The sequence below is a fragment of the Anarhichas minor genome, unplaced genomic scaffold (genome assembly GCF_050575085.1).
Source record: "Anarhichas minor isolate MPS153535 unplaced genomic scaffold, ASM5057508v1 ptg000043l, whole genome shotgun sequence".
Classification (NCBI taxonomy): Eukaryota; Metazoa; Chordata; class Actinopteri; order Perciformes; family Anarhichadidae; genus Anarhichas; species Anarhichas minor.
The window spans coordinates 8,522,913-8,547,418 of record NW_027466489.1 but is presented as its reverse complement, the minus strand read 5'-3'; the positions used below and the strand labels follow the sequence as shown (position 1 = coordinate 8,547,418).

General features: G+C 42.3%; 1 protein-coding gene across 1 annotated transcript; it reads right to left on the bottom strand.

Moving 5' to 3' along the window:
• Positions 1 to 181: 181 nt before the first annotated feature.
• Positions 182 to 14,482, bottom strand: eya2 (EYA transcriptional coactivator and phosphatase 2). Its single transcript, XM_076110637.1, has 13 exons — positions 14,380 to 14,482; positions 13,776 to 13,892; positions 10,211 to 10,287; positions 9,698 to 9,881; positions 9,087 to 9,220; positions 8,882 to 8,965; positions 5,128 to 5,217; positions 3,006 to 3,064; positions 2,059 to 2,219; positions 1,152 to 1,266; positions 859 to 980; positions 638 to 738; positions 182 to 262 (listed from the first exon to the last, which is right to left on the bottom strand). The coding sequence occupies exons 1-13, from the start codon at positions 14,480 to 14,482 to the stop codon at positions 182 to 184; spliced, it is 1,428 nt and encodes a 475-aa protein (XP_075966752.1).
• Positions 14,483 to 24,506: the final 10,024 nt, after the last annotated feature.

Sequence of the window (24,506 nt, the reverse complement as noted above, 5' to 3'; positions counted from 1 at the left end):
TCCTTTGGCTTTAAAGTGAAATTGTCCGCCTGGGTGCTCATTAGGGATCAAATGCCTTGTGCCAGACCTGAAGTGAGACTGTATCAGTTTCTGGGAGCAGCTTCACCTCCTAGCTGCACTCAGGAGTTCAGGAGCTTCTCATGATTGAGTTGGAAGAGCAGAGCGTGACAGCTGGCGCCCTCTAGAGGTAGTCCAGCTCCAGTGCATGGCTCAGAGCCTCAAGATCGGCTCGACAGGACACCCTCCAGAACGGCATGTTCTTCTGTGAAAACAAAAATGTAATAAAAGTTTAATGCAGGTTTAATGTAAAACATGCAAACTTAAGGCAAGCCAACTTTTCGCTGCAGATTCAGTGCAGATGTGAATTATGAACTGTGGTTTGGAGGGGAATTACAGTATGTGACCAAGTTCACGTGGATAACATGTTGGCCTACAATGTACGAAAGCTTAATGCAAAAAAGATTTGCCAAACTGCCAAAACCAAGGAAAATGTCTGACATTTCAATGCAAAGATTATATGTAAAAAAACAAGCTACGAGACAGAAGCGGCAGAAATCCAGTGTGTCTTAGAGCTAAACTGATTAGTTGAGGCCCGTGTTTCAGCAGTCACAGTCCTAAAACACAGATTGAGCTGTACCTTCTTGGCCACAGACTCTTCTTCGGCTCCATCTCCTATCACCACGTACACTGCTCTCCGGCCAAACCTCTGAGAGACACGCTCAAAACAGCTTTCTTTGCCTTCAGAAAGAGGGACATTTCAGAGTTAAAAATGTTAAAAGAGTAGCTTTGAAGAAATAATTTTTTGATTAATCATGATTGTCACTATCTCTGAACCCTTCTTTGGTAAATTGTCCTCACCTGTCTTGGTGGCACTGTAGATGTTCTCTATGGGGAAAGCTGCGCCCAGACCGTACAGTAACACTTTGGAGAGGGCTGGGATGAGCTGGGTGGTGGTTACCAACACATTCACACAGTTAGGCCTGGAAACAGGACAGGACAGACACATTTAAACTACGGTTAAGTTGTGACTCATTAAATGACACATCAAGGAAGGACATTGATCCAGACAAATCCTAATTAAACTAAATACTGAGCAGCTACCAGCTAATCGAGCTGCCGGTGTAAATCGAGCCGTGGCAGCATGAACTGACCTCGAGTTGATGAGAGCCAGGGCTTTGAGTGCTTGGGTCAGCCACAGGTCAGTCAGGACCTCCATCTCTCTCCGCAGCTGTAACCACTCCTCTCGCTTGGGGCTGCCCAGCAAACCTGCCCATCAGGGAGAAGCACAAGCTTGATGGTTAGTCTTCGAAAAACAAAACAGGGAGGACATGAACTTGTGAAATCGCTGATGCATAAAGAAATCTAATTTACTGAGACGTTTCAAGACCTTATTTAGATAGCAGGACTGTCTGCAGTCTTTGGTCGGACGACTCTCACACAACATCCTCTAACCAAAACCTCAGACATGGTCTGCAGCATCGGTAACGCAGCCAGCTGTAATCAGCAGCGCACACGGGCCCGTATCGAACAAGAACTTCTGACTCATTATCCTAGTTGACAAAGCAAAACCTGGCTTCTTTTTCACCACATCATGATCCAATTAATGTAACAGGTAATGCGCCAGTAATGAACCGTATTATGTTTACACTATTGGAAGGAGCAGGTGTTTATGGACATGCATTTTCATCTCTAATAGAGGTTTAGCTGACGCACAAGCTGGAGCTTGAAAAATACAAAATGTACCTTTCTGAAGCAGGAAGCTTGTATAACTCGATACAGTACCAGCAAAAAAATAAAAAAGAGAAAACCCAGACAAATCACTGTGGTCTGAAGCTGAGCTGTGTTCAAATTGAACTCTAGCTTGCTGCCTAGCAGCAGATAAATATAGTGTGTCTATAGTGATATTTATCACAACATTATCTTACTGTTCATTTCTTTCATTATTTGATATCATTTTGCCACATGTAATCCTTATTAAACCTCAGAGAAAATAGGCTAATCTAAATATCCATGTTGTCTGTACACAGCAGTGTTAAATAAAATGGCAGCTGGGCTCACCTCCAATGTTATTCTTGTATGTGTTGTAGATCTCCTTGACTCTGCGGTACCTGAAAGCCAGTTTCCTCATCCAGTCCACCCCTCCGTGGACTCCTGACCCCAGGCACAGAGAGCCGGCCCCCGCTGGGCTCTGGAAGCCGTCCGACCCAAAGTTGTAAGTGCTGCAGGAACGCAATACAGGAAACAGTCAGGATATAGATCATAAAGACACAAACTGCATTTTTCCAGAGCATCTTATAGCAGCACTACCATTGGTGTTTCAGGAGAGGATGCTTTAAGAGCTGGTACAGCTATATTCATGGCTACAGTTTCTTGCTTTAGGGATTGATTCAAGCGATTCGCGTAATGAACAAGTAGGCAGCGCTTAAAACATTCATCACATTTAGGGAGCGTGCCAGTGTAACCACGAAAATGTCAGGGACAAGGAGCGCTGTAGAGATGAAAATGGTAGACGCTGAGTTTTAGCTGTGAATGAAAAAGCTTTGTCTGTAACAAATCATGAAGTATATACATTCAGCGCAGCTAGGATAAATATAAAAACATCTTTGAGAATGACGAAGGGCCAAGTTCAATAAAATAAATACTTCAAAAATGTACTTTGGTACAGTCTGGCTCTTTCTCCTAAAAGTATCCTAAAGTGCTTCAACAACTTTAGCAATAAAACGTCTGGACTGAGGGAGACAGAGGGAATGATAAAGAGATATTTTGATGAGAAACGAAAGCGTTGGATAACCCTGTGACATATTATACGGCTGTGGAAGTCGGGAAAATAAAAGGCATGCACATGCTTGCATGCATGAGCCCACACAGACACGCACAAACTCTTTGTCTCATCTGTTGTTTTTCCGCATGTGCACTAAAACCCAGAGGGCAAGTCTGGTTTACAAGCCACAGCAGAGGAGTGTCTCAGCAGAGCTTTAAGTACAGTAACACAGCAGACCCTTTACCTCAGGTCCTGTCCGTTGTCGTCTGATGCCACGTCATCAATATGAACCTGGTCACATTCCTGGGAAATGAAAAGGAGAGCGGATATATCAAGAGATCCATTTCAGAGTGGAGCCCTGTACAGGCAGGTCTCTTCTCTTTAAGGGGAGCCTGCGGGAGTGATAGCAGCTACAGAAAAAGAAAAAGAAAAAGAAAAAGAAGAGCTAACGTAGAAGACAAGGAAGACGGAAATAAGATGTAAGGACACGGGACAGCGAGGCGCCGGAGATACAGGACAGTCAACATGGCTGTGCGATTCTGGTGTAACCACGTAGTAAGTTAAAGTAAATCTGCATTTTTTCATAGGCCGTCCAACATTTTGGTTTAAAAAATCCACTGAAGAAAGGCCTATTGTCTTTGACAAGCACAGTGGTGTACATGTTGTTCCTCTCTACTGGATTGTCAAGCAACCAACCAGACCACAGGGATTTAAACCACACTGAAACTTGAAAGCGTATGGCTAAGGCCAAAACACCTTCAGCAACATGCAGTTAAATCAGAAACTTGAAATAGTTATTAAAATTGGATATTTAGGAGAAAAACAAACGCAAGGAGCATCAATCCATCATAGTTGGCCAGGAGGAAATACACAAAGTATGTCTGACGAAGACTGTCTGTAGTCCAGCTTCAAGCCTCCAAGTCCTACAATCTTTCACATAATACACAGCCGTGCACACATCAGTGCAAAACGTTTCTAGTTGTAACCCAGCGACCAAGAACAGACAGGGTCTCCTATCACCTTTCAGCCATCTTACGCTAGACAGCCTACCTCGTCTTCCCTCCATCTCTATATAACTCAATTTCCAAAGGCTGCAACCCACCTCCCACTCAGGTGCCGTCCTGCAAAGCCGCTATAGTGAGCATACAGTACAAATGACCCAAAGTCAGAGCAGCTCCACTCAGTCCCGACATAGCATGCTCATTTTAATCCAGTTTCAAAAGCTGGAAATTAAGTAGAAGACAGCCACAGTAATCTACTCGTATCCGTTTTTTTTCTTTAGGAAAAGTTCAACTGGAATTTCTTACTTTGATTAATCAGGCATGCATGCATGCCGATTACAATTATGTGTAATTGGAGGTATTACAGTTATGACAGCAGTGATACAACTCGTAGCCCCTGATGTAGCTACTGACATTGGAAGGACAGGATAATTGTACCTCAAGACTTAACAGCAGTTGTCAGCCCGCTGTGGCCTACTGCTTTAGAGATTTACTGAGACCTGACAACAAAAGAGTGGATAAGAACCGGGTTTGCAAATGGCTTTGTTGGCTGCTTTCCCTCCTCTCGACTGTTCCTCCTCCCATTTGACTAATTTTCCTCTCGGATGCTCAGACACACACCTATAATTACAACACAAAGTGTACTTGTTCTCTCTCTCTCTCTGTCCCTCTCTGTCCCTCTCTAATCTTTTTTCTTTGTCAGATCAAGGACATGGAATTCAGGATGAAAAATGCAAAAACCTTTTCAGTTTCTAGTAGGTTGTAAAATGGCGTTTTAATGACTACTTGAGGAGTCAGTTTTTAGAGGTTGCACCAATGTCCATGTTAACTTTGGTGGATTTTTAGGCAGCGAGTTGGGTCTAACTGTAAAAGCACTTATGCCAGCAGTTAACAACCCCTTTCTTTGAATATTCTGGCTCAACTGAGGAGGGCAAATTGTTTGGAAAATGCTGTAGTAAGAATTAATACAGGACAGACGTTGTGTGAGGGAATTTCTACAATGACTGCTACTGTGCTTTGTGCCAAGTGAGAAAATAGCACCCAAATGTCAAACCTCCTGCTAGGCTGTTGCAGGGAAGATTTTCTGGTATGCCAGCTTATACTGTTGGATATGTTCTTACTGCTGCTATTTTCCACCTTACTGGAAATAAATCTGAGATAACCCCCCTCCTTGAAAAAAACTTTCAAGTTGCAAAAAAACTGAGACACAGAGCGCTGCAATGGAAATATGAAATATGTAAGTGGTTTTTGTGTGAATTATGGCATTATGTCCAAATTACCTGTTTAAGGGGACAAAAGTTACCAAACATGCTTCCCTTGCACTTTTTTTGATGAGTCAATTCTCAATCAGATTTAAAAACTCACCTCCAAGTCATTGAAGAAGAGTCTCGAGTCGGCCAGGTTGAAGATCATCTCCTCCATCCACAAACCAAGAGACACAGCTTTTGAGGAGTCCTGATGCACAGACACACACAGAGAGACACACACACCAACCCTACGATTAATAACCTCACAGTTCTACTACAATTACAATTGTGTACATTCATGCGTTCTCTTTGGCTTTTTGAATCACAATTAAACAGAATTAATTTCCTATCAATCACGAGTCATTGATGTTCAGTATATATATATATATATATATATATATATATATATATATATATATACCTTATTTTCCGCACTATAAAGCGCACCGGATTATAAGGCGCACCTTCAATGAATGGCCTATTTTAGAACTGTTTTTATATATAGGGCGCACCGGATTATAAGGCGCATAGAATAGAATAGCGTCGTAAGCGTGTCTCTTGAAAGGTGCCATTTTGGGGTCTTTATACACACAAGTGGTGTTGGACTAGGAGTAAGCACAGTACCGGTGTTTACCGCGGTGCGGCTTTGTAGTTTACCAGTCGTACTGAAACATTTTGACAGAGCGCCGTGTACAACCAGTATGGATCAACCAATTAACCAATTGATCCATATATAAGGCGCTCCGGATTACAAGGCGCACTGTCGTTTTTTGAGAAAATTAAAGGCTTTTAAGTGCGCCTTATAGTGCGGAAAATACGGTATATATATATGTGTGTATATACTGTGGTAACAAATTCCTCCTCGGGTGACTAAAGACTCTTATCTCTTTATCAGTCACATCCAGTTCAACACATTCAAATGAAAGAAAGCTACTCTGTAAACAGTTTGTTTTTAATGAAAGATTGTGTCAGAACATTATCTCTCTATCATTTCTGGGGCTGCACCCGTAATAACGAGTGAATAAACAATACAGTCATGAGCTCAGGCTGAGATTGATGGTCTAAGAGGTTTGGCATTAAGTGAATAATCAGTTAAATTGGATTATTGAACATCATTACTCTTCTCGGTATTCTGGCCCTGTCAGTGCAGCCGCCTGCTTGTCTCCCTGAACAGCTTTCCTTTCACGTCCTCTGCAAACTCATCAACTGGATTGACGTAAACATGTTTCAGGGAGAGGCAAGGGTAAATATCTATCTGTGAAAACTCCCCGACGATTCTTATCTTCACAAAATCTTTTCTAACTTGTTTTGGCTTCATCTAGCTCACCAATTTCCCCTCCATCTCTCTACACTAGCTCACTTTCCTGATTCATTACAGTAAATGATGCAGTCTCATTACATGTTATTTACTGCTGACTGCTGGATTAAACTTTGTGAAAAACTATTAGGAACACCTTTATAATCTCATCCAATCTCCTCAAGGCTTAACCAGCCGTATCCGGGTTATTTTTTTTGCAAGTTTTAGTTCCTAAATTACAAATATTTTATGCCAACCAATGCTTTTTAATTGCTTTACCATGCAAAGACGATGTAAACATACCAACAAGACTAAGACCCCGCCAGCGGACCAGCCTTTGTGAGGTTGTAATTAACCATCTTAGTTTAGCTTGTCAGTGTGCTAACATTTGTGAACGAGAACTAAACACAAAGTACAACTGAGGCTGATGGGAATTTCAAATAAACATTTGAACCTGAAGTGATTACAATTCCCTCTGTCTGGGAACATGAACGTGTGTGAAAAATGTAATCCAACAGTCAATCCATCCAATAGTTGATGATGAGTTATTGGCCAAAAATGAACGGAGACTTGATGTTCGCTGCAATCGATGGACACAACTCTGGCAAGTTTCGAGAATCTCCTCTTTGATTTTCACATAAATTATCGGACTGAATGAAGGGCAATGATGGGAAAAATACATAAGAAGATCTAGAACACAACAGTAAGTCTGTAGGCGTTTACTGTTCCTACTCTATCACACAAACACGCAGGTATCGCATTACACCAACTTCAGTTGTTCGTTAATAAGAAAATGATTAATCATCACCCAGAAAAACACATAAATTGTCTGGCTGACAAACAGCGTGGGTGTGTTGTTCAAGACTACAAAAGCAGGTGTGTGTATGTAATGCACGCAGTATTGTTTTGATGGCAGCGTTGGCTCGTCTTTGGCAGCGAGACAGGAGAAGCAGAGTGGTGTCAGCCAAAGGTGAATGTTGGATTAGTGCAACAAGAGAGATCTGCCTTCTGGCTCAAAATGCTAGAAATGGGCTCGATGACACATGAATGGTAAGTCATGACAATTAAATACCCCCCCCCCCCCCTGCAAAACAAGGTGTAAAAGATAATTGAGGAAGAAGGGTGGAAAAAGTTCAGTAGGAGGGGGAGGAGGATGACAAGGAGAAAATGACTAGGGGGAGGATTGAGAAACACTGGACAGAAGAGGGAGAGATGAATGGAAAGGATGAAGAAGGAGGGGCTAAAGGGCTTAAGAAAGGATTGCTCTGCTTGTCTAATAATTGAAATAATTATCTATAATCACCTTCCTCCAAAACACGAGGGCTGTTCTATACAGAGGGACAAATAAAAGCCTCTTCCCGATAATCCCAGGGAAGGGAGAAAAACACACACAAAAAAGCACCTAGAACATTCACCTTTACTCTTATGCAGGATGTTCGATATGGAAAACACACTAGAGGACAGAGAGGGGTGCTGTATGATAGATGAGACAACGGAGGAGCTGTTACACGGGAATCAGCTCCTCATGTGGATCTCCATTCACCGCTAGCTCGCCAAGCTGGTGAAAACAACAGTCTTTCAACACACACATTAGTCTTTCCTGCACGCTGGGCCCAGACTTGTCTTTACGTAAAAGGTCCAAAACATTTGTTTATGATAAGAGTTTAATAGGCTGACCCTAATGGGAAGAGCCTGGGCTGTTGAAAGTAGACAGAAAGAGGGACACAACACAGTGAAGTGGAGAAACTTGTTGCTAGCTTGTAAGCCGTCTTGATGCTTTGGATTGTTAATCTGTTTTTCCGCTGTCACTCATTTAGTTCCTCAGCTGCGTGTCTGAGTTTTGATGTCAGAGTCTGTCCAACTGAGCTCCAGCAGCGGGGTGTTTGGGTGGAATCAGGAATTTTTGGCACATGAGTCACATTTCAACACATCCACTCTCTCGCTCTATCTCTATCTCGTTGTTTCTGCCTCCCTTTTTTCCCTCTTAACTCACCCCACCCCTTTCTCGCTCTCTCTCCGTGGCAGAAAAAGAAAGAAAAAGAAACAACGGCATGCATGGCCTGCCGAGGGCTGAGCCGATCAGAAACGCTTCTCTCAAACTCCCATCAGCCTTGTGTCAACCCGCAGGGGGACCGTGAGAATTCAAAACACACATCCCCGGCCAAAACCAAGAAACGCACCACTGGCCGTCCCTTGTCGGCTGCCTGTCTGTTATGTAAAGGTCCCACCGGCTGTCAATCACGCTGCAGGATGCCGGGGTAGCTAAACAGCCCTGGTGCATTATGAAAAGAAACAAGAGGGCAGAAAGGCAAAACAGCCAGCGTGTGAAAATGCTCAGGGATGAGACCCAAAGGTCGTGGACTCGGCTCAGGCAGCCAAACCTTTGAATGTTAGTCAAATAAGCACTTGATCACTGAGACAAAGGGTAAGCTGACTAAAGCAAGATTAGATTGTTGTTGCGAGGGTTTTGTACCATTCCCCTTCCTACCTTATGATGCAATGTTGTGAAAGTGTGATGAGCTAAAGAATGAACTCCTTACAGTAAATGACAAAGGGAGGGGTCGTATCACCGTACCTTGCCAAATCGTGAGGAGAAGGTTCCCGTGAGGAGCGAGTGGAAAATTATGATGGTTTCATCCAGGTCCCAGATAAACACACGCTGCAGTGAAATAACAGATATGTAATGTTAACCTCATGAACATTTGTGTGTGTGAGAGAGAGAGGGAGAAAGAAAAATATTGAAGAGAATTACTGACAACACTGTGTGAGTGTGTGTTTACCTCTATATCAGAGTCCAGAGGTGGAGCGGGGTCACTGACTCTTTTCCTCCCTCTCAACTTCCCATCTGACCCCCTTCGTGCTGGAACCTCCTCTTTACCTGGTGTGGGGGGGCTGGGCGGCGGGTGGTACTCTCCTAGAACACACACACACACACACACACATATCAGTCTCTATAAAACAAACTTTTTCAAAGATTCATACTTAAATTTCTAAACTCAAGAGCATGGGACTCATGGAGAATACAAAAGATGCTATTGAGTTGCATTTTGGGAAGTGTAGGATCCAGGGTTTTGGAAGGCATACGAAAGACTAAAAGTTAGGATACCTCAGTCTATGCAACTAAAAAATGTTTACTGTTTTTTAAAATCTGTCTCTTGAATGTCACCCAATTTTGTGCAGTACTAAATAACTGGAATGTCCTTTTAATATAATTTACACCACAATGATAAAACAATGGCACATAACAGAAATATATATATATATGTATATACATATACATATATATATATAAATATATACTATAATCCATGAGACGGGTTGGCATGATATGCATCGCTTGTGTATGTGGCAACACTAACAAAAAAAGCGCAGGTGGTTTGTCCCTCCTTACCTGTGTGTGACTCTGGGCTGTGATTGGGCAGCATGACGGGGTGTTCTGGATGCTGATAGGCTAACGGAGCTGTGATGGCAGCCGGGCTGATGTTGCTGCTGGTTAGGTAGGGGCTGTTGTAGTGATGAGAGTTATAATACGGAGAGTACTGACTCTGACTGTAGCTTGAGTACGCTGAAAACTCCTGTCAAAAGGTAAACAAAGGAGCCAAACAGCCATTGTCATTTAATATTCCAAAAATGAGATGTCCAACAATATGATATATTTAAGACAGTTACGACAGTAGCTACATTTAGATATTATTTGTCATGTTCGCTATAGTTACCAGCCATGACAGCTGGTATTGTTTGAATGTGTGTGTGTGTCATCGTGACAAAATGTGGTCCTGGCATTTGGCATCGCGGCTGGTGTGATTGTCTCTTGTGTTTAGCAGATATATTGTTCTGTATCCTATTGGGGAAACCTTTTAGATGTCCTGGCAGCAAGCAATCTTGCAGAAGTCACATTACTCACTTGCTGGGTAGAGTTGAACGGGGCTGAATTTGAGATTGCATGGGTGCCTTGAAAAATTCCAGACGAAATACCACCACCTGAAAAGTGATGTGAAGACAAAGGTCAAACCTTTTAGGAAATACTTCATCATGCAGGATAGAGAACAGTTACAAAACTGGTGAACTGGTTACATCTTGTATCAATTAATCAACCTCGGATATATTTTCACAACGAAAAGATCTGATCTGTGAAATTGTGTGGAGGAAATACTGAGCAGTAAACTTTGACTCCTTCCTCAGTGACAGCTCAGCGCTGCAGGTGCTGGGAGTGAGATTTATGTTTGGCAAAACAATACAGGTGGGAAAGTCTGCTGCTGCTGCTCTGGGAATCATCTCAGTCTAATCAAGCCAGGGCAGGAATAACTTCCTCCAAGCAACCCCCCCCCCCCACCTACAGCACTGGACAGCATTTAAGTTTAGCTCGTTAGATGGCTATCGCAAAAGGTCAAGAATGGTACAGTGGTAGAGGAACATCAGTGAACAGATGCAGCGCCTGCTGACCAAGTTTAAACAAGACCACTAGCAGCTCTCAGAGGGTGTTCGTAAGCACAACGGCACAACATGCTGATGGTTAGCAGGTACAATGTTTATCATTTAGGTTGCTGCTAACATTTGCTGGGCGTTGGTTGGTATTCAGCCACTAATTTAAGTTTATGGCACTAGATTAAAAGTGAAGGGATCTCCAGTTATTACAATTCGTCCCGAGTGGAACATGAATGTCTGAAGCTAATTACATGACAATCCGTCCGACAGTTATCAAAACATTTCACTCAAAACAGCAAAATTCAGCCTCCTAGTTGCGCAAAAAGCCAATCAATCCTGTAGGAACCACAAAAAGTCTGAATAGAATTTTGTGCCAATCCAAGTAGATGAGGTTGAGATATTCCACTAGAGAAGTGACAACTTTGAGCAGCCCTGTGTGGGTTTCCTCCAGGTGCTCCTCCCACAGTCCAAAGACATGCAGGTTAGGTCAATAGGCGGCTCTGAATTGCCAGCATTGTCATTGACTGGCGACTTGTGGTGGCTGGAAGACGAGACATGACAGCTGATTGAGCCGATTATTGTTTGCATTGCAATTAGCGTGTCTGGATTCAAATAAACAGGTTAATTACGCTTTACAAAGAATTGCTTTGTTTCTAACTGTACTGTTTATTGAATGGGTGTTTTCTTTGCTTTGTGCAGTAGGAAGGTAATAGTCTCTATATAAAGTACTTGGAGGCAATTGTTTTTAAGCTGATTTAGTATTCTTTTCAGTGAAGGACCTGCCTTGTTTTGTTTTGACTGCTAGCTGTGCAACAAGTTGCCCTAAGGGGGCAACACAGATTTATGACCTGGACGGTCCAGGTTTTTAAAGAAAACTTCAGTCCACTACTGCCTCCTCTTGCACCACTTTTCTTCTTCTCCCCTTCACAGTGGATGACAAGCTGGAGAAAAATGACTCAACAGAAGAACCACACTAAAACCTCCCCGGACAACACAACAATCTTCAAAGCGACTGAAGGAAAAATTCAGGAGGTCTCTTGAGTAAACACAAAAAGGCTCCCATAGTCCCCATTTGGTTTCAGTTGTACGCACAGTGTACAGTACATGTTTCGATGGTTATTTGTGATGTGTGTGCCTGTGTGTGCGTGCTAGTGTATTGTGTACAGTATACTGGATGACATGGAAACATTCCGAAATCCTACAAACATTCGGTTGTTGTGGCAGTTAATTACCGTTTGAAGTTTGCAGCAAATGATTTATGCATAAAAATATTCAAACAAATTTATTTTGTTTAGGAACAGTGTCTTTCAAACTCAAACTGAAATATGTTAAAAGAAAAAGAAAAGAAGTTTGTTGGTTCAACAGTCGTGCTCTGACAGAGCACAGTCATTGAGCGCTTAGCAGAGGTTTCATCATAAGTGTGTTTACATGACTATTTACATTCTCCTATAATGTCTGACATCTGAATATTCTCTTGAAAACGGAACTGATATGGGAAACTATAGTTATTCGGGAAGGGCTGAAAAGAGAACAGAAGTCACGATCTCCAACTCATGTACTACTTGTTCTCAACTTTATTATCTCTACGACAACTGAACAAACTTCAGCTTTGATTCAGGCAATAATGTTGGACAACAGTACAACTGGAGTACAACTGGAGACTTTGGCCCTTATTTCTGTTGGGAGACCTGGTAACCCTGAGACCTGAAATCATTCCAGTTAAGTCCGACAGGGCAAAACCTTTGAGCGGTCATACAATTAGACAGGTTCTAAAGAAACGGTTTTATCGAAAACCACTTTTTGGAGGTATAACCGCAAGTGATCCCATCTATATTTTGGTCTGCAAACGTTTTACAATGGACTTAATGGAAATAAGTTTGGCTAACCTATCGTATGTTTGACTTTTTCTTCCTCAACTTTGACCCACCATCCTCGGCTCTATTTGTGTGCACAGTTTTCCGAAAAAATGAGAAATGTTTTGAATGGCCTGACTTTCTGGTTTCACCTTCAAATAAAGTGGTTTAGATAGAATTTGGATAAACAATTGGCTTGCTGAAAACGTGTCTGATTGTTTCTTTCCCTGGCTGACCTTGTTTCAGTTTGCTATTCAATGCTATTATAACCCTCCAAAACTAACGTCAAACCTAAATTCTTTTGCAAAAATAGGAAAATACTATCGCAATAAAGATGGTAATGTGAAAGCACTGGCCCATTATAATATAGAGATTAGCTCATGTTTCAATTATTACTGAACTTGTAAAATAACTGAGCTGCGATATATAGTATGTAGCAGCAAAGCTCATCTGTTTACCGTTTGATCCTGTTTTGTCTCTCCTTTGTCTCATCCATACAGTGGAAACAGGGTCATCTCCCCCCCCCCCCCCCCGAGTCTGCAACATTAAACCTACTCACCCCTCCGTATAATGCACCTTAACCTCTCCCCTCTCACACACAAGGTCAATTTCATGCTGCTTTCAAAGCCATAAAGTCGCACTAAGCGAGTCATGCTTTGGGCGCCGGAGGACTGAGGAATGTGTACAGCACAGATACACACACACACATTCACAAAAACACACACAGCCATGCGTTGGCAAAGAGCTGCATGCATTTGAGTTTTTGTTTTTCAGCAAAGACCTTCTGCCCATCTCTTGTTCTCTTGTACTCTTGTTTTTGTTCCTTTGTTCCATCCTCTCCATCTATATGTTTTCTCACTGTCTCTTTCTCTCTAACAGACACCAGCGCTTGCATGCTGTGTTGTTGGTCTGAGTGGAGAAAGGGGGCCTGACCCCGAGAAAAGAGGAGGGGTGGGGAGACTTTTGACGCCAGGAGTCCAGACCGCAGCTAATGGAGAACAGGTGTGGCAGAGGAAAAGAGAGAAAGACGAGGAGAGAGGAGAGGAGAGGAGAAAAGGAGTAAAAGAGTCGAGGAAGGCAGCACAAGGATGGAAGCTCCTTCCAGTAAGGTTGAAATCAAAGATGGTGTATGTGAGGTTTGTGTGCGATAGTGTGTCCATACATTCAGTGCGTACGGTGTTTCCGACTCACCGTGTGTGTGCGAGTAGCTGTAAAGACTCTGACTGGGAGGAGTGCTGCTGAAGTTAGAGTAGCCCAGTATTCCTGTCTGCCCTGGAGAATGACTCAGGCCGTCTTCTGTTTTAATGTCTAAGTATGGAGAGAAGCCGTTTAGGGAGCACAAGATGAATTTGTTTGGTTTCATGAACAAACTAGCCAATATTCAGTTTTTTTGTGAATCATTTTGATTTTGTATTAACTAACGTCTGTATTTACACTGTGTATCGATCAATAACAACGACCAATACTACTGTAGGTATATGTATAACAATCAATCTATGTCACTCAATGTGCCTGTTTCTTGTATTCATTATAAACTGACTTGTGTCCTCTTTTTTTGTTCCGCTATTTGTGAAGCGACTGAATTAGTTTCCAGTTTAATGTTGATGTCCAATGTGCTGTATTTTTATTAGTTCTTGTTGCTTTCATAGTTCAACAAAAGAAAGCGTCACATCAGTAAATAAACACAGCTACACTAACTTGCCGAATCCATCACTTTACACAAACACTTTGCTTTTGAGATGATGATCAAAATATCGCATGCGTCTATGTAACAGCAATGTTTGTTTGTACTCACTGTAAGATGGCACGCTGTAGCCCTGTGCGTGGTGAGTGTACGGTGTGTACGGCCCTGCAGCCTGGAGGGTCGGGCTGTACTGAGTCTGCCCATATGCAGCCATGACTCAGCCGATCTAAAATAAGGAAGAAGTAATGAGGAAACCTTTCTTGGCGAGTTCTCTTTTCCTTCTACTGTTACAGTAGAACATCTATTTTGGTCACGGTTAGAACTGAGTGTGAGGAACAACACGCTAAACATGCAAACACTCTCTTTTAATGCCACGAACAGAACAAACGGAACTCTGCTGGGAAGCTCACGCCGGCTAAATCTGAAGAGATGGTTTGAAACAATTACAAAAAAAACTAGATTGGACTTAATTTAAGGAGAAGAAAACCTTTCAGTTTTTAGTCAAATAAACTTTAATAAGTTAATGATTAACATCACACAGTTTTAGGCCAAATCACAATGATGTGGCAGTTTCCTTGTGAGTTCAATCACATTAATTGCGCCACATTTTATATAAACACACAGACATACATCGCAATACGTGACAATATAGTAATGCAATTCCACTTTCAATTTCGGTGACAAATGTTGTAAAAACAAACTCACCTGCAGTGGGTACGATGAGTTTGAAATGGATGATAAGAAGCCCTGTGAATGAGGCGAGAACGGGCACCGTCAGAAAACACACAATGGAAGCAGCTAGGAAATAAACCATGAGATTTTAATAAGATAAAACTTGAATCTAATAGAGTCGAATTAAGTGCTTCTCACGTATTAGCAAGACATTAAATCACATTTAATCAGCATCAGCATTATTTATTAATTTGTAAAATTCCAGAGAAATTGTGTTCTGCAGGAGACCCTCTTACTCCAACGAAAATGTGATATGATTGCATATCAGTTTTTGTATAATTCAATTAAACTATAAATACTTGATAAGTGGTGCAAATGTTTCACTGCAAACATGAGGGTGTGCAGTCCTAATGACCAGTTCTATCACGATACAGGGGTTTATTTTCAGAGTACACAAACTGTTTGACTGGGTGATTGCAGTGACTCCAGCGAGCAGCCACTTTTCCTCTAAAGCACTTTACTCCTTTTTTTTCTTCCCCTTTGTACTTTTGCCCTCTCACCTGGCTCTGTAGAGAGAGCTTTATCCTCTATATCCCGTCACACCGCTGTTAGTCAGGTTCCTCTCGAGCCGTCAACTCTCCTGTGGAAACAATAGCAAACACACACACCATCAGGACACAGGTATGCAGGTGACTGACACATGGCAACGTGCCTCCGGCCCTGTTGCAGCAGGATGGGGAGGGAGGGGAGCAGGTATTTTCTCCAAGCACAGAGTTCAAGAGGTGAATGGTTTCAAGGGTGGACAGAACGACAGAGAACACGATGAATGTGGCATTTGATGTGAGGAGTTAGTCATTAGAGACGCTGACAGTTAAATGACGAGTTACAGGAACCTGACAGGTAACATTGTTTCTTTGGAAAATTATAGAAAAATGCTCCGCCGATGCTGACTCACTCTGCTGTTTGGCAGCGGTGTCTTTGTGAAGCTCCTTCGAGGAAATAAACCAGCACAAGGCTGCCGTCCAAATTCAAAATAACAGCAGTGCGTGTGTTTCAGCAGAATTTCTCATGTTACGGCTGGAGACAGGATGAGACAGCAGAGAGGCTGCTCCCTCTTTTACTGTATTTCTCTCTATCGGGCCCACTAACAGGATAAAAGAGTGAGAGCGAAAAAAGGTATAAAAAAAAAAAGAAGAGAGGGAAGGGGAGGTCTCGGCTCAGTACGCTGGAGGTCAGAAGGTCAATGTCACATGAATTAGTCTGAGCAGGAAGCTGAAAGAGGTCAGTCTGTTTGACAGCAGATCCTAAAGCTGACTCACACAAGGTTCCACAGAATGTGGAGCAAGATGTATTGTGGGTCAAAGAAGTTGTACTGGGAAACGTTTAGGTAAAAGTCAAGTCGTCTACTAATATAAGTAAGTGGACAATATCCACTCTGTACTTTTGGACGTATTTTCAAGTACTGTGTATGAGGGGACATCTTATTTCAACAATATTTCAGAATACAGTTTGCCTGTCAGCTTGGTTCAACTGTTTGGGAAACTTGCACAAAAAGATCAATGTTGGCTTTCTGAGTTTGGTATGATAGAGACCTCATACAAACACAGTATCGCCAACAATCACTGATGCTCCGGCGGCTGAATGGCAGCAAATTTCTTCAGCTTCCAAAATCTTGTTTATTTGTGCTATATGTCAATGCACAACAGCGTAAACTACTTTACTTATTTCATTTCTCTATGTCTCTCTCCCTCTCTTCTCTTTCTGTTTCTTTCTCTCTCTCTCTTTGCCTCTGGGCCATTCCAATCTGGCAAAGCTGCAGCTAACTGCCTGACCTCTGACCTGGCTGACAACACAACGACAGAGACAGATGACAGTATGACAGTCGTGAATTGTAGGGGCAGTGGGGTTTTACAGCAGCAGGGAAGATGAAGGTGGGGGGGGGGGGGGGGTTAAAAGCACACGCTATCTGAGAAAAGTGACAGAAATTGTGACAGTCAGCAGAAGCATCACTGGCATATCACAAAACCTGACACGACTTACAGTATCTTTTGTGTTGTATTAATGTCATTAACAGGATTCACAGAATAGCTGAGAAAACACATCGCATGTTGTGTCAGCTCCGGCTGATGGAGCTGCCCTCCCGGCTTTAAAAACACCCAACACAGCTCACAGTGTTTTCTGAGTAAATAAAGGCACTTCAACCGTGAAGCAGCCAAAAAAAACTCTAGAGGCAAAAATCCACCTGCACATCTGTGTTATTGACCGTAAAACAAACATAAATAAAACGGACTGTAAATGTGACGCTAAGTAGGTGATTTACTGTTTGTCAGTTAGCCTTGTGTAAAAACACAAGGGGCCTAAACAAGATACAAATTGGATAAAAATTCCTAATCTAATCTGCTCCGTATGAAGATTATTATAAATCGTATTATATCTAAAGCCTCAAATTAATCAACAAATCTTTTACTTTTAGCTTCAATTAAATTTGAAATCTGTACTTTAAATCTAAGCCACATGACCATGTTTATCAATAGTTTTCCTATTTCTTCACACTTGAAATCACCCTTAAGACCTTGCAGCCATCAGAGATCCTGATCTGACCTTTGTCACACGCAGACTGTGAAGCTTGAGAGAGTAACGCTGATCCTGCAGCACAGAGGGAAAATAAGGAAAGTGCTGTTGTGCTTAGCATTTCCTAGTATTTCCCAGGGATCAAAAGTGAATGCGACGCCTGCGACGAGTCCTCTTGACTTCAGCTGCATCCTTGCAACAGTCCCGCATGCACGTACACACAAACACAAAAACTGTGTGTGATAGGGAAGGCACTTCCTGGTTCAGGGTGAGGCCTGGGAGGAGGGCGCACAAGGCCATGGGAACTGCAGGACACCGGAGGGAAGACGAGCGGAGCTCAGCAGAGATGTGGAGAGCCGAGGGCTGAAACTGAAGCTAAAACAAACCCAGCAGGGCCACGGGGGGCCACAAGGCCAGTCCCACCAGCTTCACCTGGGTCCCAGGGTTCTGCTAGACCACTGCTTCTTTCACGGATATCAAATTCTAGCCTTTGTGCTGATGGATTACATCACAGGATGGCGTATTGTGCTTTAACTTGAAATGTCATTCGATACAGTTAAAGGACTACGCTGAGCTTGTGCATTTACCTGTAGTTCAACTAAACCGTTGAGTGAGGAGACGATGACAGACACGAAACTAATCCATATGGGCCAATTTGTCCGTTTATCAGTCCATCCAAAGGAAAAAGGGTTTTGTAGCTATTTCAAACGGCCACACGCAAACGGCAGGAAGACAAGCCGGCCGCCATAAAGATGGATAAGACGCAGTAATTATTCATACGGGGATAAAAAAAAAAGCGCAGACTTGCCGATAATCATTTGTCAAAAGCATTCATAGTGTTGTACTTGTTTTTAAGTGATGGAAGTAGAGGTGTGAAGAATGAAACAATAACCAAACGTTGCACACGATGGCTGATTGCCAGTTGTGGTCGGACACAGCGCCCCAAAACAGTTAGAGTATGTGTACAATTTGAATACAAATAAATATGACACAAACACAAGATACTACCAAACTAACAATGATAAGCAAATTATTGAAAATGTGTCACAGCGTTTGGTGAATGTATGATTGCTGAGCTGAAATAGTTCCCAAACTAAACCTTGCTGTATGAGCTTGAGTAGCAAATGACAGAAGGTTTAACAACTCAGAATTATATATTAATAATGAATTATTAGTTTAAGTAAGTACAACCCTGCATTATACTGCAAGAAATATTTGAAATGATAAAAATCCCTACCAAATTGTAACACAAAATATCTGTCTTCTCCTTTACATAACCGTAGCAGAATTTGGTATCAATGTTAGGTGTCTGATGTGTGTGTGTGTGTGTGTGTGTGTATGTGTGTGTGTGTGTCTGGTTAGACTGTGTGTATGTATGTATGCTGTTTCAGTGTCTTGATTGGACATGTGAGAGTCTGGGCACCCGCTGCGGTGACCCTCCGATGGTTTGACCTTTTATTGAAGCGCTGTGGATCTCAGGACAAGGTGACATGCTGGTCTATAATCGGGCCATATGGGACCCCACCTGGAGCCCTCAGTCTGCCGAAGTGCCTGAGGCAAAGTTGGGGATTGATTCACTGCTGCACACAAACCCTCTCTCTCTCTCTCTCTCTCTCTCTCTCACAGTCGCTGATAAAAGACACAGAACAAGGGCCCAGTATTTGAGTATCTGGGGCTTCGTGGTGGAAATCTGTGCCATCTGCCAGTGACAGCTCTCTTTAACCACCTTTGGCACACAGCAGTACAATTAGTTTTAGCTTTATCCTTTAATAAATCTTTTAAACTACATCCATATTCAGAGGATAAAAGCCAACACCTCTTATATCTAATGGCTATAAAAACAGAGAACCAGCCCTTTCAGACCCTGCAAACTCCTCATGTCCTCCTAAGCCTGATAATCCTTCAATAAACCGTATGCAGACATATAATATACTCGCTAATCTGCCAAGTCGCATGTACAACACATATTTATATAAACAAACACATGCTGAAAACAACAAAGTCCCTTGCTGTTTGATTACATTTTTCATCAATGCACAGTGCGATGGGTTGATTGTTTTCCTTTTTTTATTTATTATTATAAAGATTTCTGGATAAACAAGTTGATCAATTGGTCTATCAAATGTTAGAAAATTGTGAAAAAGTTTACAAAACCAAAAGTTGATGTTTTTCATCTGATCAACATACCAAAACGAATATATTCATTTTTCTTTATTCTTTTTAATCATGTAAGATAAAGAAAAGTAGCAAAACCTCACAACTAAGAAGCTAGAACCAGGTAATGTTTGATTTTTTGGTTTGAAAAATTACTGAAATGATTCATAAATTATCAAAAAGGATGTCAATTCATTTTCGACCTTTCAGTGCCAAAAAAGCTATCGAAAAAGTTTCTCATCATATAGAGTGCTGCGGGGGATGAGGTATTTCTGTAAGCCAACCTAGAAGTTAGCATCGTCTCTGGTTCCCTTGACAGAAATCCAAGGGATTTTTCCACACACAAGTTCCTGATACTTTTTGTTCAGCAAGTTTGTTTTTCACAAATGAATACATTTTTGAAGCGAATGCAATAGGCATTGACGCTTTGAAGGGCGGACTAGTAAGGTTCAAAATTCACGAGAGGGGCATTTACTGACAGATTTTAGATTGTAGGACAAAAAGGCCAAATCTTTTAAGCTTGTCTTAATCACAGACCTTATTTCAGCCATTTAACCCAAAACCCATTGACTTTGAGACAAGGGAACCGGAAGTGCAAAAAAGCTGACTCATTTACAATTGTCAAGACTCATTCCTGCAGCACTCTATGGAGTACAATGCTAATCCTCCAACTAGCAGTTAATTGAACCCGTTTGAAAAAAAAGGACATCAGTGAGAAAGTTGTAAAGTATACTCTAAAAGAGAAAATGTTCTTTCCCAATCACTATTGGTACATTAGCTGTGCATAGACAGAGCCTCAGCCATGCTGGTGGTCCACTAACAGATGGACAGAGGATTGATCATTTCAACCCACCACGACCTCGGCAACCAGAGAATTCATTAACAGGCCAATACATTCCAAGTGTGTGTTTGGGTGCCCTCCACATATTTTAGCATCATATTATAGGACATATACATACATAAGCAGAAAGTGTGCTATCTGCCAGTAACGTCACTGCTGCGTGTACTAGCTGAAGGACACTAGCTGTTTTCTAACTGGGGTCCTTTTTGTGATCGACAGTTAATACTTGATTCACTACAGTTTAGTGTTCCTTTCACACACAGACAAAGCCGTCCGACAGCAAAGAAACTAAACAAAAAACCTGAGCAGCAGTGCTTCATTTTTGACGTTGGGAAAAAACGCTAATGTCAACAGCACCCAGACATTTTTTTTTTGTTGACTCCACATACCAAGTCTGACATTTGCTGAGACGGTAATAAAAAGCAAAAACACCAGAGTAAGATGTTTCCATGTTTCTGTCACCTGTTTATTATCAGGGTGACCCATCTCAATACGGTTTCACACAGCCAGCATGCGGACGTCCACAGCTACTATCATGTTTACATCATCAACCAGAAATTAAGAAACTTGAGCAACCAGTTTAAAAACCCCAGCAAGCGATTAATCCCTTTATTGACAGGTTCAACTCTCACAGGAGACTCTGCAACGTTTTCCTCAGATAACCCGAAACACACGCACACCTGAATACTGAAGATCTTCAAATGAAAAGTGAACGAACTGTTAAGTCACATAATGACAGATACAGAACAGAAGTCATTCTATGAGGGGCTCCGATTAATCCCTGGCAGCAGTGAACCTGTTGCCTACTCTGTCTGCACTGTGTAACTTTACCTCTCAGACTCGGTGGCCTCTCTTTTCCACTTGACTAACTCCGTGCAACAAGACTGCTTTAATGCCAGAAGCTACCCCCCTTCTGTCCCTCTGTAGTCAAAGCCTCTTTATTCCACAATGCAAGTGTCTTTATCTCGGTTTTTCTCCAGCACACATTCTCTTCTTCCCTCGCCTTCGCTGCCCATTACCCGGCACTCACACTCTAATTATATCACAAACTATTTTCCCCCAGTAATATTGCCAAATCTTGGGAAAGGACCACCTACCCCAAGGCCCAGACTCTGACTCCCCCAGAACCAGTGCCCCGGGACAGGGGTCAAAGTGAGGGACAGCTGGCAGACCTCCCAGCAGCCCGCAAGAGCGGGTGTGGGGTTGGAGGACCAGGCTGACCTCAGTCAGATGGTGGTCTGTCCCAGGTAAAAAAAACATCTGGTCACACACGCGCTCGCACACTCAAAACTGACGCACGCCTGACTGCATGACTGCTCCTGTTTTTCTCTAATGAACTCTCACACACACACACACACACAAATGTACACACACACACACACTCTGAGACTGGCTGCTTTATTAGTCATTAGGATGAAAAGGTTTGCCCTCGATCAGTCTCCTCAGCAGGAGACGGCTAGTGGCCGCCGTAGTTGCTAACAGCTGGCCAGACAGAGCTCGCTGGTAGCTGAAGCTCACAGGCGTTACAGACGGACTGAGGTCCAATTACTTCTTTACTATTAGATTTACTGGGCTTGTGTGTGTGTGTGTGTGTGAGACAGAGAAAGTGAGAGAAAAGAGAAAACAAGCCGGTGATTTATGCCTTTTCGGAGAGATAAGAATGCAGGACAAATTAGGTATTCTAAGATATGAGTAAAGATGGAAAATGGTGGGCCAGAAAACTATATTCAGGAAGAAAGATTCAGACAGCTAAAAAAAACTCCCACAGCCACAGAGGATTATTAAATTCTCTTTTTGGTGGAAAGCACCCAAGCTGCTATTAAGCACGACATTTTTTTAAATATGGTCACGGCCGGCTATACACTGCAATGTGTGTGGCTTCTCCATTCTCAAGATGAGATAAGGAGAGTGGAGATGGTTAGAGAGACAGCTGTTGTCTGCTGACAGCCCAGGGTTTCTCTCACACTCACTCACACACACACACACACACACACACACACACACACACACACACACACACACACACACACACACACACACACACACACACACACACACACACACACACACACACACACACACACACACACACACACACACACACACACACACACACACACACACACACACACACACACACACACACACACACACAACGAGGCCGCTCTCTGGGGCTTTAAGGGAATTAAAAAGGGGAGGGAAGGGTGGGAGAGGAGAAGACATTTAGAAGGAAGTGTGATAAGTCATACACCATTAGAATCACAACATCTTTTTTCAATCCTGGGTTTTTGTTTCACTAAACATATGGAGGTTCATGCAGATTCACACACGCACACGTCCAAGGCCTCACAACACACTACTTCTCGATGGCTTGTACCTGGTCGAGCCTCTGTCACACACACAAGTTAGCTATTCAGAAAAGCAAGGATTAGAGGAGAGGAAATGAAACCGTTTTTTAAATGTAATTCAGAATTATTTTCTCATCTTTATATGCGTTGTCTTCGTTCCACCATCTGCCGTTGCTTTAATGCCTTTCTTGACAGCAATAAAGAGTTTTTACAAAGAACAGTTGGGGGAGTTTTGATTTAGTCCGGCTTTCTGTTTATGCAGACAGCTGCACATATCAGGCTACATTCATGATTGCTTCTTCTGAAGTTGTATAAGGTTCAGAAGCATTCGTTCCATGAAAACCTAGAAGACTTCGACTTTACTTTATTTCCATGGTGACCCCTCAAGGAAGTATACGGACAGATTCAGACACAAATAACTAAAGGAACTTAAATAAAAGACCTGGCACTAATCGATTAGTAAAAGGAAAATGCAAAAGAATAAAGTAGCAAATGACAAGTAAATTAAGGAATTAACAAATGCGCAAAAGTGCCCTCTGACAATATACAGTGCTCACTTAAAAGAAGACAGTAGTATTTTAACTAACTTTGCGAGATTAGTTAACTTTTTTGTGGTGCTTTCAACAGCTTAAATAATGTTTCTTTTATTATCAAAAGCAGGAGAAACTATTATATAATGAAACTCGTCACCTTGATCACCTGTCAAACATAAAGCATGGCGTTTGCGTGCACATTTAGACAGATTTGTTCACAGAGCTGAGCAAAAACACAAAGACTGTGTGAATGAGTACAGTAGTGTCATAGAACAAAAAAAAAGTAGCATAAACTAAAAAAAAGGCTCAAACTTTTTTGCACCAAATACTGAACAGACTCACGAAATTAAACTCTTCAGTCTAGCTTTTAGAACGATATCACCAATTCGGACAAAGAGGATGGATTGAATATATTTTCAGACTTGCTGCTGTAACCTTGAGTTCAAGTCAGCCAGGCTGTTTGACTCCCAAAGAGAGAGAGAGAGAGAGAGAGAGAGAGAGAGAGAGAGGAAGAAGAGGAGGAGGAGGAGGAGAGAGATGCACAGAAGCTAAAAGACATCAAGAACTGTGCGGCTGTGAAGGAATATAATGAAATTGGTGCAGATAAAGTCAGGAAGAGCCGAGCTTCCTATGAAAAATATTTATCATTCCACAAACGTTTGGCTACAGAGGGGTTTGGAATTAATTTGTGTTTTCTTAAGAGGGGGTGCCTTGCGCTACAGGATGGGGAATTCTCCACAGCCCGGGACTTTTTGGGCTGCTGCTTATTCACAATTTATTAGAGCTAGTAATAGGAACCACGAAGGCTGAGGAGAGAGAGGGAGTGAGGCTGAGAGGGACCCGGCCCAGCAGTCCAGAAATGGGGCCTAATGTTATTAAGAGACGAACCGCAGTGTTAAATCAAACACGCCCGAGCACACACCTTCGGTATGTGATCTGAGCACATACACACACCCCACCACCCCTCCATCAAGACCCTTGGATGGTATCTGTGGGGGATTAAATACAGGTATACAAAAGGAGATTTACTGCGATTTTACAATCCGTCACAGACCTGAGTGTGATACAGCAACTATCTAAATAACAAACCTTACTTTGGCTGGTTTATTTCAGATAACT

Bases quoted from the DNA above. Each gene is read 5' to 3' on its own strand.
- eya2 (XM_076110637.1), bottom strand. From the start codon at position 14,482: ATGGCTGCATATGGGCAGACTCAGTACAGCCCGACCCTCCAGGCTGCA. The intron at 9,882-10,210 runs GTGAGTAATGTG...ACCTTTTGACAG, and splicing joins CGTTCAACTCTACCCAGCAA to GAGTTTTCAGCGTACTCAAG. The intron at 5,218-8,881 runs GTACGGTGATAC...TCTGTGCATCAG, and splicing joins TCTCCTCACGATTTGGCAAG to GACTCCTCAAAAGCTGTGTC.